Here is a 17,972-nt window from a genome sequence, read left to right on the forward strand (position 1 = left end):
ATGGAAAGATTTTCTGAAAAAAGGAAGATACTCTTACATTTTATTTGGATTCAGAAGGACATGGACACATCTGGCTGGGCTTGGAAAGAAGAAGTCTTCTTTTGGTTCTATCTCACTTTTAAAGCCCAGCTGAGATGCAGAAAAGTGTTGACAGCTAAAATTGAGACGTGTCAGATTGCTGTTTCTTACCTTTTGTTAAATGGAGGCACCTTTCTTTCTTGTGCACATGGTAGAAAATTCACATGGTACAAACAGCTTTTGGTCTTTCACTAATCAGGACATTAGCTGTAGATAATATATTGAATATTTAAGCCCTTTATGTTCTTATTTTTTAAATGTTCTTTATCTGATGCTGAGAGGCGTGTGAGTCTCCCATGGTGGTTCTGGCTTTGTCATTGTTAAAGGGTACTTCAGTCAGCTTTTGATTTATAGTTTGAAGCTGTTAGGTGGATAAAGGGTTCCTGCCCTTTCTTCCTGATGAAGCCTACCATTTGATAATGTGAAATATTCCTCTTTGGCCCTTTCAAAGCTTTCCTCTTCCAATTCTTGTCTGATATCAGTACGGTTGGACCTACTTTCTTTCTGTTAACAATTTCCTGGCTCTTCCCCTCCCCATTTTATTGAGATATAATTTTTAAAAATAAATGTATTCATTCATTTATTTTTGGCTGTGTTGGGTCTTCGTTGCTGTACGCGGGCTTTCTCTAGTTGCGGCGAGCGGGGGCTACTCTTCGTTGCGGTGCACAGGCTTCTCATTGTGGTGGCTTCTCTTGTTGCGGAGCACAGGCTCTAGGCATGTGGGCTCAGTAGTTGTGGCTCGCGGGCTTTAGAGCACCGGCTCAGTAGTTGTGGTGCACGGGCTTAGTTGCTCCGTGGCATACGGGTCTTCCTGGACCAGGGCTCAAACCCGTGTCCCCTGCATTGGCGGGCAGATTCTTAACCACTGCACCACCAGGGAAGTTCTTGAGATATAACTGACATATATCTTTCAGCATCCCTTTATTGCCAGAATTCTTTCATCCTTTTGTATCATGCTAGTTAAGTACATGGATTTGAGCCAGACTACCGAGGTTAAGACCCCAATGCCATCTGTGTGACACAAGTTACTTATAACTTGGTTGCCTAATCTCTAAAATACGGGTAATAATATTATTTTGCCTCAGGGTGGTAGTGAGGATCAAAGAGCCAATATATATGAAGCCCACAAAAGGGCACCGGGGAAACAGCGCCCAACAGTGTTAGCTGTTATGACCATTTGTTATGACCAGTGGGAGTGTATTCTTGACGCCCTCCCATTGTCCCCAGTCCTCTGTTTTCCCAGGTGTGCTACTTTAGAGCTGGGCAAGCCTTCGGACCTTGGCCACTGTGCCTTAGAGGACTCCACGCTGGCCCTCCTCCAGCCACTCCCTGCCCACAGGCCAGGGGTCCACAGGCCAAGTGGGTGCCCTTCGGTGCTCACCTGAACCTGTGCCACCCCCTTTCAGACCACGTTCCAGTCGTGCAGGACCCTGGAAGTCCCCACCCTCAGGCCCTGAGCTCTCTTCCAGGGTCTCTGGAAATCTCTTGCCTGGGTTACTTCTGAGAGCAAATGCACAGCTGGCGTGAGCGCCTCTAAGCTGGAAGTGTGACTGTGGGGCAGCGTGTTTGCAGCTGTCTTTTTAAAAAATAAATTTATTTATTTATTTTTGGCTGCGTTGGGTCTTCGTTGCTGCACGTGGGCTTTCTCTAGTTGCAGCGAGCGGGGGCTACTCCTCCTTGCGGAGCACGGGCTCTAGGCGCACGGGCCTAGCTGCTCCGCAGCATGTAGGATCTTCCCGGACCAGGGCTCGAACCTGTGTCCCCTGCACTGGCACGCGGATTCTCAACCACTGTGGCACCAGGGAAGCCCCTGCAGCGGGTTTGGACAGAGCTGGACATCCACACACACATTCAAAGCCCTGTGGTGCAAGTTGAGGCTTGAGGTGGGAGGAGAAAGGGTGCAGGACAAAGGCCAATTCTCCCCCCGCTGCTCTGTTCTGGCATGGGGAACTCTGGGGAGCCTGAGAATTCAACTTTTGAACCTGGACTTGCAGGTATTACAAAGGTATTTATCAAGGAAGGAGGTTAGGGTCTGTTTTATTTGAAAGCTTATAGCTTGACATGCAACTTTGAAATATGTAGACTTAACTGCACGAGCCCACGGTTGTATTTCTGCCTCACAGCCAGCAGATGTCAGTAGTGGGCTGTGCACTCTGCCCTCTGGAGCCAGTGCCACAATGATCTATCAATACATCCAATCTGTCTGCTCTCCAGCACATTAAATAGCCCTTCCCTTGTGTGAGATCCCTTCTTAGGGAGGGACTGAAGGGAGCATCAATGATGCAGTGGAGGGAACTACTGGGAGTCCAGTAGTTAGGACTCTGAGCTTTCACTGCCAAGGGCCTGGGGTTCGATCTCTGGTCAGGGAACTAGGATCCCGCAAACCACATGGCCCCCCGCCCCCTCCCCAAAACAAGGTGTAGTGGAGAGGGCTGGGGACAGGAGGTGACGGCTCTCACAAGCACTGATAGGTGGTGCGCGGCAGTGGTTAAGAGGCAGGCTCTAGAGCCAGACTGCAGGGCATCAAATCTAGCTGTGCGGCCTTAGGCAAGTTCCTTGAACTCTGAGCCCCATGTTAAAAAATGGGGTGTGATGGGAATTCCCTGGCGGCCCAGTGGTTTGATCCCTGGTTGGGGAACTAAGATCCCACAAGCTGCACAGCCAAAAAAAAAAAAAAAAAAAAAAAAAGGGGTGTGATGATGGTAGCTATCTTATGTCCTTATGGAGTGGTTGTGAGGATTAAAGGGGATGATATATGCAGAACAAATGCCTTGCACATTAAAAATCCAGTAAATGATCATTATTTGATCACTGCTCTGGTGCTATCACAGAAATGGAAAAAAAAAAAAAAAAAAGGCTGAACAATGGCTGAAATGGCAAAGAGCATATCAAATGATCAACAGGGAAGCCTAACAGAAGAAATGAAGTTTTTCTCACCTACTTTGGTGGAGGGGAAGGGGGAAGTGAGGCCAGCAAGAACCCAGGGAATGTGGAGTTTCAAACCGGAGCCCTTTGGGCACCTTTCGAGTTGAGGACTGAGCATCTTCCTGAATGCTCTCAGGGGAAGCAGGTACCTAGTGCTAATTTCCACCATGGCAGGTATAGAGGGCAAGTGGGGTCTTTGGGTGGCAGCTTCCTCTTCAAGCTGAGCAAGGCAAATGGAGAGTGGAATTGCCAGCAACTCAAGAAAGCACAGGAAATTACCAAATTCCCCTGAGTTTGTGAACTGTCCCATGATCACCCTAGAATTTCCACTTAAAATAAAAAATCCCTGGGCTTCCCTAGTGGCGCAGTGGTTAAGAATCTGCCTTCCAATGCAGGGGACATGGGTTCAAGCCCTGGTCCGGGAAGATCCCACATGCCGCGGAGCAACTAAGCCCGTGCGACACATCTACTGAGCCTGCACTCTAGAGCCCGCGAGCCACAACTACTGAGCCCGTGTGCTACAACTACTGAGCCTGTGTGCCACAACTACTGAAGCCCATGCGCCTAGAGCCCGTGCTCCGCAATGAGAAGCCACTGCAATGAGAAGCCCACGCACCACAACAAAGAGTAGCCCCCGCTCACCACAACTAGAGAAAGCCCACGTGCAGCAACGAAGACCCAACACAGCCAAAAATAAATAAAAGAAATTAAAAATAAATAAAAGAACTAAAAAAACATTTTAAAAAATCCCTACATTCTTTCACCAAAAATTCACTGAGTGAATTTTATATCTGGTACTGTGTTCTGGTTGGTGAGACTGTCATAAACAAAACAGCCCTGCTTCCTGTCCCCACTCCATTCCCCCATTTCAGTGGGGGGAGACATATCAAACAGATCGTTACAGATGGTGGTGAGCTCTGAGGAGGACACCAAGAAGGCACAAGGAGTTAAGTGTTTCGGTTGAACCCAGGAGCAGGAACTAGCCATGAAGCAATCTAGAGAAAGCGCCTTCCAGGCAGAGGAACAGCATGGGCAAAGGCCCTGAGGCAGGAGCAAGTGTGGGACTCTGAAGAAGTCACGAATTCGTGCCTTTTTTAAAAAAATTGGAGTATAGTTGATTTACAATGTTGTTAGTTTCAGGTGTACAGCAAAGTGATTCAGATATCTATATCTATAAATATCTATATCTATATAAATATCTTTTTCACCTTCTTTTCCATTATCGGTTATTACAAGATCTTGAATGTAGTCCCCTGTGTTATACAGTAGGTCCTTATTGTTTATCTGTTTTACATATAGTAGTGTATATCTGTTAATCCCAAACTCCTAAATTATCCCTCCCTCCCCACCTTTCCCCTTTGATAACCGTAAGTTTGTTTTCTATGTCTGTGAGTCTATTTCTCTATTGTAAATAAGTTCATTTGTATAATTTTTTTTAGATTCCACATATAAGCGATACCATATGATATTTGCCTTTTTCTGTGTGACTTACTTCACTTGGTATGATAATCTCTAGGTTCATCCATGTTGCTGCAAATGGCATTATTTCATTCCTTTTTATGGCTAATATTCCTATATATATACACACACACACACACCCCACGTCTTCTTTATCCATTCATCTGTTGATAGACACTTAGGTTGCTTCCGTGTCTTGGCTATTGTAAATAGGGCTGCTGTGAACATTGTGGGTGCATGTATCTTTTTGAATTAGAGGTTTTGTCTTTTCTGGATATATGCCCAGGAGTGGGATTGCTGGATCACATGGTAACTCTGTCTTAAGTTTTTTAAGGAACCTCCATACTGTTCTCCATAGTGGCTGCACCAATTTACATTCCTACCAACAACGTAAGAGGGTTCCCTTTTCTCCACACCCTCTTCAGCATTTACAAATTGGTGACGTTTAAGGTGTGTATTAAAGTGGAAAAATGAAGGCACAAACCACAAGCGCTTACTGGCCCAACCTCGGCATCTGCTCGCTTCCTCTTACATCTTCTCTGCCAGTCACCGTTCCTTTCCTCGACTTCTGAATGTCTGTGCTAGTCTGGAAAGGCTCTGAGGGTATAGCCCTACCAAGGTAGTGTAAGAAATCTGACAATGATTGTTTCTAACTCAGGTGTTTGTAATATCCAAGCAGTTCAACTTACAAACAGAGGCCTTGGAATATCAGCTCCTCAGAGACCAGGACTGTGTTCTGCTGGATGCCCTGCTGGGTTTCCCATCTCATCCACCAGATCAACCGGCGCAGTGAGATGCAGTGTGGTTGGTGTGTGTGTGCTCTGAAGACAGAGTCTGGGTCAGAATCCCAGCTCTGCCACTTTCCAACGGTGTGATTCCCCACCTCGGTGGGCCTCTTGGGCCTCAGTGTCCTCATCTAATGCCGCGACCTTCATCATATGGTTGTGGTGAGGTTTAAAGGACTTCCTGTAGGCAAAGCACTTAGTAAGGTGTCTGGAGTGCCATAAACATCAATAAATGTTAATAATGTTCGGATTTCCCTGGTGGCGCAGTGGTTAAGAATCCACCCGCCAATGCCGGGGACACGGGTTCGAGCCCTGGTCCAGGAAGATCCCACATGCCGCGGAGCAACTAAGCCCGTGCGCCACAGCTACTGAGCCTGCGCTCTAGAGCCCGTGAGCCACAACTATTGAACCTGCGTGCCACAGCTACTGAAGCCTGTGTACCTAGAGCCCATGGTCCGCAACAAGAGAAGCCACTGCAATGAGAAGCCTGTGCACCGCAACAAAGAGTAGCCCCCGCTCGCCGCAACTAGAGAAAGCCCGTGCGCAGCAACAGAGACCCAACGACCCAACGCAGCCGAAAATAATAAATTAAAAAATGATGTTAATTAACACCATTAATGTTAATGAATGAATGACATTGATAGCCTGCTCAGTGCTAATACCCCGAAAGGGCAGAAAGTTAGCACAAATCCTTCTACACAGAGTTCTTCCTCTTTTTTGGATTTCCTTCTCATTTAGGTCACCACAGAGCACTGACTAGAGTTCCTGTGCTATACAATAGGTTCTCATTAGTTATCTATTTTATATATACTATCAATAGTGTATATATGTAAATCCCAATCTCCCAGTTCATCCCACCACCCCACTTTCCCCCTCGGTATCCATATGTTTGTTCTCTACATCTGTGTCTCTATTTCTGCTTTGTAAATAAGATTGTCTATGGCAATTTTTTCAGATTCGACATATATGCGTTAATATACGATATTTGTTTTTCTCTTTCTTACTTCACTCTGTATATGACAGTCTCTAGGTCCATCCATGTCTCTACAAATGACCCAATTTTGTTCCTTTTTATGGCTGAGTAATATTCTATTGTATATATGTACCACACCTTCTTTATCCATTCCTCTGTTGATGGACATTTAGGTTGCTTCCACATCCTGGCTACTGTAAATAGCTGCTGCAGTGAACACTGGGGTGCATGTGTCTTTTTGAATTATGGTTTTCTCTGGGTATATGCCCAGTAGTGGGATTGTAGGTATAGCTGATTCACTTTGCTGTACAGTATAAACACAATATTGTGAAGCAACTATACTCCAAAAAAAAAAAAGATATGAAAAAAACAGAACAAAAGAATTCTTCCTTCCAGCGTCCATGATCTGACCACTGGCCTCTCCTACAGTGTGGTGCTTCGCTTTTCTCAGAAACCCATGCACTCTGGAGAAGGAAATCAATATGCCATTATTTAAGCTCAAATTCACTCAAGCTAATGAGTAGTTTATTAGAACATATGGGTATTTCTTGGACATAAATCAAGATAAATTCTTTAGGCAAATCTGAACTAGGTTAGAGGAGACGAGGCTATACAAGCTTCATGTAAAGACTGGGAGTCTCTGGGAAAGATGAAAATTGACTATTATATAAAATTATCCTCCGAGGCTCAATCGTCAGTTGAGTACCAGATAAGTTTGGCTCGTGTCTAGAAATAGGCATTTTAAAAAATACTGAAATCGTTTTTGCTGGAAGCCTTGGGGAGTCCCCGTCCCTGCCCCTCCTCCTCTCACTGTGGGCATGCAGCTGCATTTACTGAGCTGGACGCTCCTAAGATGTGATACAAATCACTAACCCAAGGACAACTTAGATTTCTTAAACTGGACAACAGGCATGTTACACAGGTTTGCAAAAATTCCGGGGAACCACTCTGGTCCTCTGAAAACGGAAACGTACTTTTGCCTAAAATGTGTTCCAGTCTGTTGGCAGGATACAAATGCAGAATAATGCTAAAATTACCTTTCAAAATGCTTAGGGGGGGTGGGATGAATTGGGAGATTGGGACTGACATACATACACTACTATGCATAAAACAGATAACTAATGAGAACCTACTGTATAGCACAGGGAACTCTACTCAATGCTCTGTGGTAACCTAAATGGAAAGGAAATCTAAAAAAGAGGGGATATATGAGTACGTATGACCGATTCACTTTGCTGTACGGTAGAAACTAACACAACATTGTAAAGCAACTATACTCCAATAAAAATTAATTTTAAAAAAAAGCTTAAATAAGTAGCACTTGAAATAAGGTGGAGCTGGCCCTTCCCTAACCAGTGACCTCAGCATGCCCTCCATAGGGGCGAGCAGAAGAGACTTTTATTTTTAACAGGAAGGCCAAAGAAAGCTGAAAGTATCTGCCACAAAGGGACTTTTAGGTCCTGTAACACATGCTGAAGGAGCCCTGTTACTCAGAAGAAAGAAGTCACTTTAGTTCAGGGTGTTTCAACCTTGGCACTACTGACATTGGGGCTGGGTTATTTCTTGTGGGGCGGGGGGGCGGGCTGTTTGTTAGCCTCTACTCACTAGATGCCAGTAGCACAGCCACTCCCACCCCGTTGTGACAACCAAACATGTCTTCAGACCTTGCCAAGTGTCCCCTGTGTTCCCTGGGGGCAGAACTGAAAACCACTGGTTGGCAGCAGGTTGAAAACCACTGCTCTAGATAAAACTCAGGCACTATCTGCTCTGAAGAGATAAAGACACTTCAGAAAACTTTTCCAAAAGAAAGCACTGTCCCTTTGTTCTGCCCTGGAAGCACCTGAAATGTGGCACCAGAGAAAGATGTTTTATACCAGTGAATTAATAAAGACGACCATGTATTAGTCAATTTCACCAGTGGATTTTTTTTTTTTTTTTTTTTTTTTTGGCCGTGCCGCGTGGCACGTGGGATCTTAGTTCCCCTACCAGGGACCAAACGCATGCCCCCTACAGTGGAAGCGCGGAGTCCTAAACACTGGATTGCCAGGGAATTCCCAGCAGTGGATTATTTTAAATATAATCATGATTTACAACTTTACATATTTCAGGAGTGGATTCTGCACTTGGAGGCAGGAAAGGCAAGGTTAGAGCTCACTGTCTTCCTAGGCCAGCTCCCCGTGTGAACCTCAGAATCGTGTCCGGCTCAGTGCCCACTTGGCTTACCTGTGAGTCTTCCTCTGCGATCTCGCCTTCAGTGCCAGCAGGAGGAGATGTCTGTCTTTCTTGGGAACTAACCCACGGGTCAAACTAATTAATGAGATAAATAAGAATCTTCTCATGACCTCATAACTGGATATTCTTCCCTTTCACAGGGGGGAGGAAAGTGAATGAAGGGAATTTTACTATTAATATTCTCCCATTAATAATTATAATAGTTAAACATAAAGACCAAATTTGACCACCAATACCTGCCACAAGAACAAACTAACCCAAAACTTGAAATAATTATCAAGTTTGATATAAATAATGGCTTGATGTACATTAATTACTACATTAAAAGCAGCTTTACTTTTTAAAACTTTATTGATTTACCACCTGATTAAAGCATGGGATATTTATTTTAACAGTATTATACATAATATTTTTACATAGAAAACTTTACATAGCATTTCGTATTATATAATTCTGCTTATTCTTTCAAAAATGTATACATCCATTGGGCAAGGAATGCTTTTCATTAAATTACCAATATTAAATGCACTTAATCATCATGTATAGATTAAACAAAAGAAGCTATTAACTAACTTTTAGGCATTTTTAAGGACGTAAAACATACATTTGCACATAAAGAAATATTTGATGCAAATATGCAGATAAAATTTTTTAAAAATTAGAACACTGAGAAAAACTACACTTTTGATGAGTGTCTTTTTTTGAGAGCAAGGATTTCCATATATAGTCATTCTTTTAAATATTCAGCTTTGGTTTCTTTGTTTCCCAAACTACAAAGCTGCCAATAGCAAAACTCCAAGATTTCACATGAGTTCAAGCTATATCTACTTTAACACAAATACTAAAACAGAATTCAGAAAATGCAGTATTAAGGATCCAGCTTCTATTTAAACCAATACCCATTTGCATCATAACAACAAACGTCTGAATGAGATGGCCATACTTGCATTTGTCAGCAGGTTCCTTTAATAACTATAAATACTACTAAATGTATAGCCATAATCACAAAAGAATGACGAGAAAGTTTAGGGTTTTTCTTTTTTTGCATTTTGTACGAAAGTCACCTCTCAGAGGAAAATGTTGTTTCCAGATATTATTATACAATTTCCACTATGTATGTTCTTTGCTTGTATGTGAGGAGTTACCGGGAAAAGGTGTATTTGACTCTAAAGATGCGTATTAGAAATAAAATTTCCCATCCACCGTTTGTTGTTAAGATGCCAAAGCTGGTGATCTCCCTAAAGGACAACGAAGAAAAACAAAACTGCTCAAAGCAGCAGTACTGTAACAAACAAAAACTTCTCCAGAGACTCAGCACAAAAAATCAACACTTAAAGCATGCTGAGAAAGAAATAAGGCCTTGGAAATGTGTCGCTCTTCTCCATAACCCTGTGAATGAATGGCCCCGGGCCCAGTGCTGCAGGGTCACCACACCCCTTTCACTGGTGTGTGAGTGGCAGAAGCCACGTTCACCGTGAGCTAGAGTAGATTCATCACAAAAGAGAACTTAGGTTGAATGGCTTACTACTGAACTAAGGGATTTCCTCTGTGCCGACAAGAAAAATCACCCTAAATGGTTTTACATCCAGTCTCTAAAAGGTCTATGCTGGTACAATTCAAATGCCTTATTCAGAATATAGAATCTTTTAAAAAACACAGCTGAAAAGAAATTCAAACCTGAATGTTTCGGGAAGTGACAAAACGCGCTTACATGTTTCCTACTCTGCGAGAGGGGGCAAAAATGAAAGAGAAGGCAGCAACACATGGGCAAAGTCTTGCAGTCACATTCAGTGAAGAAAACGTCACATGAGAACCTCAAAAGGAAAGGAAAAATCTCCACCTAGGGACGCAGCTGGACAGAAAATTTAAGTATGAACAAACCCGCATGCTCTCCATTTATACCTTTAGTGCAAACGTCAATGGAGACGGCTGACTTGCGGAGGCTGTGACCACCACGGTACCAGCGAGGACGTCTCAGCGCGTGGGGTCCATGCTTCAGGGTAAAGATGTAACAGATTCCAGGACCAGGGCGTCAAACGTGCTAACATTTTCCATTCACAGTAAAATATTTAGCAGGTCCTTTCCTGCTAAATTCCGTAGCCCCTCTTCTCTCATGTATGTAAATAACATAAAAACCTAAACCTGCTCTTTTTTTTCTTTGGTAGAGAAATTAAAACACTTTTGAGGAAAGAAGAAAGTAGACAGAGTACTACTGCTGGCCAAAACCAAACATTGCTCAAGGCCGTGAGAACACAGAAAATGTGAGAAATCGGGCTCTTAGTAAACAAAAGCACCAGAAATCCTTCTCTCTAAAGAAAAACTATCCAATTGTTTAGATAGGTTCCCAACTTACTAACTTCTAAGGCACCAGAGTTGACATCAATACAACCCAATTTACAGGACTACAGGGCGTAGGGAGCAGTCTCCACGCGTTAATAACTCTGCAACGCTTCTAACGCTGAGTGCTGCTCTCGGTGAGCAGGGGATGAGAGGGCAGAGATGAAGCCTGTGTTATTTCTCACTGACTCAGAATAAAATTCAGCTCCCAAATCTGCTTGCAGGCCTCAGGCTGTATTCCTAGACGGCCAGCTTTTACACAAGCTGCACCAGAATTCAGTTCTACTGCAGCTGAGAGTATTGCACCGTCATTAACGTGATAGGGACCCCAGAATCTAACCCTTCCAAAGAACTCAGCTCCTTGGTTCAAATTAATGGAAGCACTGAACACAGGCCACCTCCTGCCAAGGTTATGGTCAGCTGTGCTGGCCCACAACAGCACAGGTCTGTTCGGGTTCAGCCCATGACACGTGGCTGGGGGAGGCTCACAGGAGCCACCCTTCTCATGCAGAGCCCCCAGCCCCTCTCTCTGGAGGGACCTTGCGTGGGGACTGTGCCCAAGCAGGGACACTAGCCACTGGTACACTCACTATCCCGAGGTACAAAGAAAAGGGTTACTCAGATATAAAGTAACTCTCTTAAATTACTCCTTCACTTTTGTTACTACTTCATATATTAGATGGACAATATGCATTCTGGAAAGTTTAATACTCCTCCACAAATACTTACTTCACTGAAGACTAATCAACTTCATTCAATTGTTGACTTTTTCCTATAGACTCTTTCTCCCCCAGTTACTAAAACAGGGAGAGCCAGGAGGCACTACATTTGTTTTTTAAACCTTGCAAGCTCTTAATTCTAACTTAATTACTAAACTCTGCCTTCAATCAAATCCTCAGTAATATCTTTTTTGTCAAATGCTTTAAAAATCACCCAGACGTTAAAAACCGAAACAGAAAAAAAAACCCCAAAAAACCCAACCCTTTTCCCCCTACCTTTCCCCAAACTAATATAACTACAGTTGACTCACAACTGACAAAAACACTCAAACTTCTCTAGCACACTCAAACAACAAAAGATCCCAGCATATTTTAGGTGGCACTTAGCCGTTACAAGAAATTTTATTAACATACTCTCTAATAATCACGAACCTATACAGCTATGCTCAGTATCTTCAAGGAGAGCGACTTCCTCTGACAGAACATCTACAGCCAATCGTGGGACTTTGCTTGAGAATGACAGCAAGTGCAATGACAGATGTGACAGGCAGTTCAATCGGTAAAGTGGAATGACAGGGATGAGACAGACTCCCCACCTACTGTGTTAACTGGGTGCGCAACTGTCTAGGGAAATACCACAATGCCTCAGTCGGGGACTCTGATGGAACCATCTTTATCCAGGCCACGCTGAGCTCCAGGATGCCGACTTTCTACGGTCTGACCCTTCCCGAGATATGCCAGGCAGACGCGGCGTGGTGACAGTGCTGCAGAGCTGCAGCAGTGGCCCGGAGGGGCCAGGGCTACCATACTGGTGACAGGGTCCCTGGTACCTGGGATGGCTCTTCTGGAATCCATATCTTATACACAACACCTATCCTTAGGAAGAACTTCCGCAGAACTGCTCGGAGCTCAGGAATCAGGTCAAACTGCATAATTTCACACAAGTAGGGGTAGTACATTGAAGCATGTGCTTTAAACTTGAGGTGGGAGAAACAGAGAGAGAAAATTAGACATGGAACTATTTTTTGGCACTAATTTTTCAAAAGTATTCATCTCACCCTGGAACTTCTTGCAAATAATATTGGTGTTTTCTCTGGCTATTAGAAAGTAGGTGCAAAAAATTTGTAAATTAAAACTTCTTTTAATTATATTTAACTCCTAACACAAACTATTTGGGGACAACCTTGCTACCAAAGTCAACTTTCATTTTAGTAAATCAAGTTTCCAGTTCTAAACCAGTGTTTCACAATCTCAACCCTCCCTTCCAACAAAGCCACACTGAAAATCACGGTAGCTGTTTAACAGCAACCTGCCTGGCTTCAACTTCAGCCTTTCTCCACTGGGGCTCTTTGAGAGAAAAAGCCCCAATAACCCCAGGCGCCCATTGTTTGTAATTAATTAACTTCTCTCTGATGCATCTAGAATGGTGCTAGTTATGTAACCATCCTTGGAAGAATGAGGAAAGTAGTTACTTCAAAGTCTCAATGAAAAGCCAACCCAAATCCCTGTGGAGACATTACTTGTTTATACCTTTTCATCGTTTATTTTGAGGGTTTTTGTTAGAAGTAACAACAGGAGACTTGTCCACGCCTCCCGATGGCTTTCAGAGTTCACCGTGATGAAATAGGCCAGCGCCTCACTGCACACACTAGAAGAATCAGAGCAGGGTTGTCGGGGGCGATGTCAAATAAAAGGGGAACATCTCACATTTCACTGGAGTGAAGAACTCTATATTCTTTTATTAGTCATTTATTTAAAAAAAATCTTTTGGCTGCGCTGTGCAGCATGTGGGATCTTAGTTCCCCAACCAGTGACTGATCCCATGGCCCCTGCTGGAAGCATGGAGTCTTAACCACTGGACCGTCAGGGAAGTCCCAAGCACTCTTTATTCTTGCAATGAGTATTTAGTGAACACCTGCTCTGGCTGTGCCATCTTGAACAAATCCCTGAGCCTCAGTTTGCTCAGCTGTAAAATGGGAATAAATAACTGTACCAAACTCAAGGGGCTGCTGTGAAGATGAAATGAAGCAAGTACATTAAATGTTAGTCCAGCGCAGGCCTGGCACGTGGCTCAATCAGGGTTTGCAGCACAATCAGCACAAGAGCCTGTTACCCACAGTTAACCATGAACTGTCTTTCTTTTCCCACATCGCACACAACGGCTATTTTTAAAACATGTTGTGCTAAAAACATTTATGTATCTCCTTCAGAGAAACTTTATGAGACTATGTAGGTAGTTCTCTTTTGGGCTTGATGTAAATTGAAATGAGCTGCTGATGTCCTCTTTAATTAAATCATTTTCCAGTTTATGACTTGTCATATATTCTCATTGCAAGACGACTGAAAAGTGCAAAAAATTATAGAAGAGAAAAAAATTCCCATAATTCCGTCATCCTAAGAGACACATAACTATATTCTGGAATAGGAAATATTCCAGTTTTTTTGTCTGTGACTTTTAAAAAACATTACTGAAAAATCACAAGTATATATGGTTTTACATCCTGCTTTTTTGTGGTGAAACTTGTATTATGAGCATGTTCCCACATCAAGGAAAATTATTTTTTAAAAACTTCATTTTAAAAAAAGTTTTATTTTTTGGGGGCCACGCTGTGCAGCTTGTGGGATCTCAGTTCACTGACCAGGGATTGAACCTGGGCCACGACAGTGAAAGCCCGGAATCCTAACCACTAGGCTACCAGGGAACTCCCCAAAACTTCATTTTTAAAGGCTGCATAATATTCTATCATAGGATATACCACAATGTAGTTATCCATTCCACAGTTGAGCTGCTTTAAGTGTTTTCTCTTTATAAGTAAGTCTGCAATGAATGTTCTGTGTGGGAATCCTGATTCCCTAACAGTGGATTACTGAGTCAAAGAAAGAGACTGAACCCTTTAAGGCTCTTGATATATATATAATGCCCCGATTTCCAGAAATTGGAGAGTGAGTGTCTTTATCTCATGTTTGCCAGCACTGCATGTTAATGTTTTCAAATCTTAAAGGAGCGAAAGGGGGCTTAGACACAGCATCTTGCTCACAGTTGCCCAAGAAACTGGGTGGCAAAGATCTAGCTCTTTGCAGGGGGCTCTCTCAATGCCATCCACTGCTGGCCCACTGCTGCATTTCCACACAAAGTAAGTACATCCTGGTACCCACACGATTCTAATATGTTCCTCTTGGGAAGAAGGAATGGTGGGATGTTAGAGCTGACAGTGCTCTAAAGAGGACCCAGTCAGGACTTCAATCCAGGCTGGATGACTCTGAGCCCAGAGCACTTTTCCCTGCCTATGTTTCTGTGCTTTAAACAACGTTGAATGGAAGAAATGAGGCCCTGCCCTCTTCAGGGCATTAAGAAAAGTGAAACAGAAGAACCAGATAGGATGAAAAAACAAAAAGGAAAACAGTTGGTGAGGGTGTCAGCATATAGGTATTTTTCTCCTACTCTTTTCAAATCACAGTATTGTTATGAAGCATCTGTGTATTACAGGTAAGAAATTTAATCAGAAATCATTCTTCTTACGTTAAAAGTCGCTGCTGTATTTCTTTCCAGGAATCCCTGCGGTTCTCATCGACATACATTCGAAACAGGATCCTCAAACAACAGGCCAGGCTGCTGGTTTCTTGTTTTAGAAGGTTGGGTTTAGACTTGCCCTTAAAACCTGGAGATCAGATATAGTCATAGAAATAGTGCACACTTCCAGGGTAATGCTGAGAAATCACGTGGGAAACTAATTGAGTTACTTTAGGAAATACTGAAAGATCTCACATTTTTAATACGGCTCAATTGTGATACCAGACGAGGCAGCCCTGACATCTCATCCTCCCCACAAGATACACTTTGCTCAACACCCTGAGCTGTTCTCCATTCGGACTCTGCTCACTGGCTGGTGAAGCCATTCATTTCATCTTCTCAAGTGTAACAACTCTTAAGAATTCTAGAATGTCTCTGACTTGCTAGATTTTTTTCACAAACCACATATAAGAACATGTTTTGTTTTTGTTTTGAGAACCAACATGATAATTATTTTAATTTTCTACCCTTCCAAATTAGACCCTCCATTAGAGCATTTTATCATTTGAAAATAAGGACCACTGCCCTAGATGAAAACTGCACAGCAGTTCCTGAAATAGCTCCTCAGTGCGTCTCTGTCATCTCTTCTCCCTCTGCCAATCCATCCCACACACATCAGCCAGAACAATCTTCCATAAGTATCCTTTCCTCTGTATCTCATCCCTGAAGAACAGTTTTCTTAAACAAAGCAATACCAATCTGCCACAGAGATGTGTAAACCACTCTTATAAGCAAAATCTTTTTTTTTTTTTTTTTTTTGGCTGTGCCACGCAGCATGTGGGATCTTAGTTCCCTGACCAGGGATCGAGCCTGTGCCCCCTGCAGCAGAAATGCAGAGTCCTAACCACTGGACCACCAGGGAAGTCCCTAAGCAAAATCTTATTATAGGCAAAGACATAAAATACCTAGATAGTTTAAAGCTCTAGAGAAAAATGACATTTTAAAATTATGGATTAAAAAAGGCATTTGGGTGGAAAATTCAAGTAATTGGTAACAATACAAGAATTATATAAAGTATCACTTTTGTACACAGTTCACAAAATGAGACTTCTACCATCACCCCTGCACATACATGTGTGTCTACACGCACACACATATCACTCACTTCCAGGATTTATATATTTATTTGTATAGGTGGGAGAGAAAACCCCTAAAAGCCTCAAAAAAATGTATGAATACTTTTGTTGCTCCTAGATGACCACACTTTTTATATCATCATACTTAACTTTACATACATTTATTTATTTATTTAGGCTGCGCTGGGTCTTAGTTGAGGCATGTGGAACCTTTTAGTTGTGGCATGTGGGCTTCTCAGTTGTGGCATGCAGACTCTTAGTTGCAGCATGCATGTGGGATCTAGTTCCCCAACCAGGGATTGAACCTGGGCCCCCTGCATTGGGAGTGCGGAGGCTTAGCCACTGGACCACCAGGGAAGTCCCTAACTGTACAATCTTAACCTAATGTAAAATTTCTTGCCCTTGCTAGATCAATTAAACTCTTCCAATTCATTTTTCCATCAAATACTTACTGAGAGTCTCCCGTGTGCCAGACAATATTCCTGGTACTAGGATGAAATTTCCCTTCTCTCTCCCTCAAGCATGAAATATCTGGTAAGTTATTCCAGCTGTGTGTACCATGCCAGGAATTTTCCAAAGGCTTTAATGTTTTAGGACAGTGACCAGTGTGACCACCTGTCCCATCTGCTATGCTTCCTCCCTTACCTGCTCGCCATAGGACAGTCCGTTGCTCATAATTGGAGTTGAAGGCCTTTGAGAATGAATGGGACTCCTGCAAGCAGTCTAAGAGCTTGAAGAGGTGCTGGGAAGACATGCACTTATACATGCCCTGGTCCTCTGTCTCTATATGGATATCTGCATCCAGCGTGTCTTGCTAGAGAGGGGAGGATAAGAGAGCTAAGTAAAGAAGATGGAATGGTTTTGGACACTGTGGTATCAGACAGAGATCATAGTAACTCTCCAGAAGTCCTCCTCTCTATAAGGTACACTTCATTCCTCAATACCCTGAAATGTTTTCCATTTAGACTCTGCTCACTGGCTGGTGAAAGAATATGCTGAACTCTTGCATGATGGCAGGCTTTGCTGGCCAGAGTTTCAGTTTTGTCAGTACTGCCTTCATTGCATGAACAGGAGTGTGTACTTCTCCAATTATTTCACTACAGGATTGCACTGTCCTCTTTTTATTTTATAAAGAAATTGGAAAATGAGAAAATCAAACTGTAGTGCACGTGATAGAAGGTGTGAGTCTCACAACATACTCACTGAAAGAAAGAAATTGTTAAGCAAAGCCCAAGTGGAATCTTTAGCCTCATCAGGTGATTAATGAACTTTAATAAGATTGACAACTGTGTTTTCAAATGTGAAGGGAAAAACCATAGAAATAGGTATGGAATGCTAGAAATTTTTATTGAACATGTTGCCTAAAATAATTAGGGATTATTAGACATAATTAAGGATTTTTTTTTTTTTTTTTGCGGTACGCGGGCCTCTCACTGTTGTGGCCTCTCCCGTTGTGGAGCACAGGCTCTGGACGCGCAGGCTCAGCGGCCATGGCTCATGGGCCCAGCCGCTCCGCAGCATGTGGGATCCTCCTGGACCGGGGCACGAACCTGTGTCCCCTGCATCGGCAGGCGGACTCTCAACCACTGCGCCACCAGGGAAACCCCCATAATTAAGGATTTTATATTTGTTGAGCCCTCTAGGAATAGACACACAACCCTCCCTAGAAGCCAGAGGTTACAAAAGGGCAGAGTTTGCAATACTCCCCAAATTGATTTATAAATTCAATGTAATCCTTATCAAAATTCCAACTGACATCTTTGCAGGAATTGACAAGCTGATCCTAAAATTCATATGGAGATGTAAATGACATGGAAT

At 43.1% G+C, this 17,972-nt stretch overlaps 1 protein-coding gene and 1 non-coding gene across 2 annotated transcripts in view; both read right to left on the reverse strand.

Moving 5' to 3' along the window:
- Positions 1–8,783: 8,783 nt before the first annotated feature.
- ARFGEF2 (ARF guanine nucleotide exchange factor 2) overlaps positions 8,784–17,972 on the reverse strand; it is a 100,890-nt gene continuing 91,701 nt past the window's right edge. Inside the window, exons 36-39 of the mRNA XM_007446397.1 lie at positions 16,800–16,968; positions 15,028–15,166; positions 13,038–13,155; positions 8,784–12,484 (exon numbers count right to left, since the gene is read on the reverse strand). Of these exons, the coding sequence (XP_007446459.1) occupies positions 12,308–12,484; positions 13,038–13,155; positions 15,028–15,166; positions 16,800–16,968 (603 nt within the window). The 3' untranslated portion in view covers positions 8,784–12,307. The remainder of the gene's footprint in view (positions 12,485–13,037; positions 13,156–15,027; positions 15,167–16,799; positions 16,969–17,972) is intronic.
- On the reverse strand, positions 15,868–15,940 carry TRNAR-UCU (transfer RNA arginine (anticodon UCU)). Its single transcript has one exon. It is a non-coding gene; the product is annotated as a tRNA-Arg (tRNA).

The sequence above is a fragment of the Lipotes vexillifer genome, unplaced genomic scaffold, assembly GCF_000442215.2.
Source record: "Lipotes vexillifer unplaced genomic scaffold, Lipotes_vexillifer_v1.1 scaffold251, whole genome shotgun sequence".
Classification (NCBI taxonomy): domain Eukaryota; kingdom Metazoa; phylum Chordata; class Mammalia; order Artiodactyla; family Lipotidae; genus Lipotes; species Lipotes vexillifer.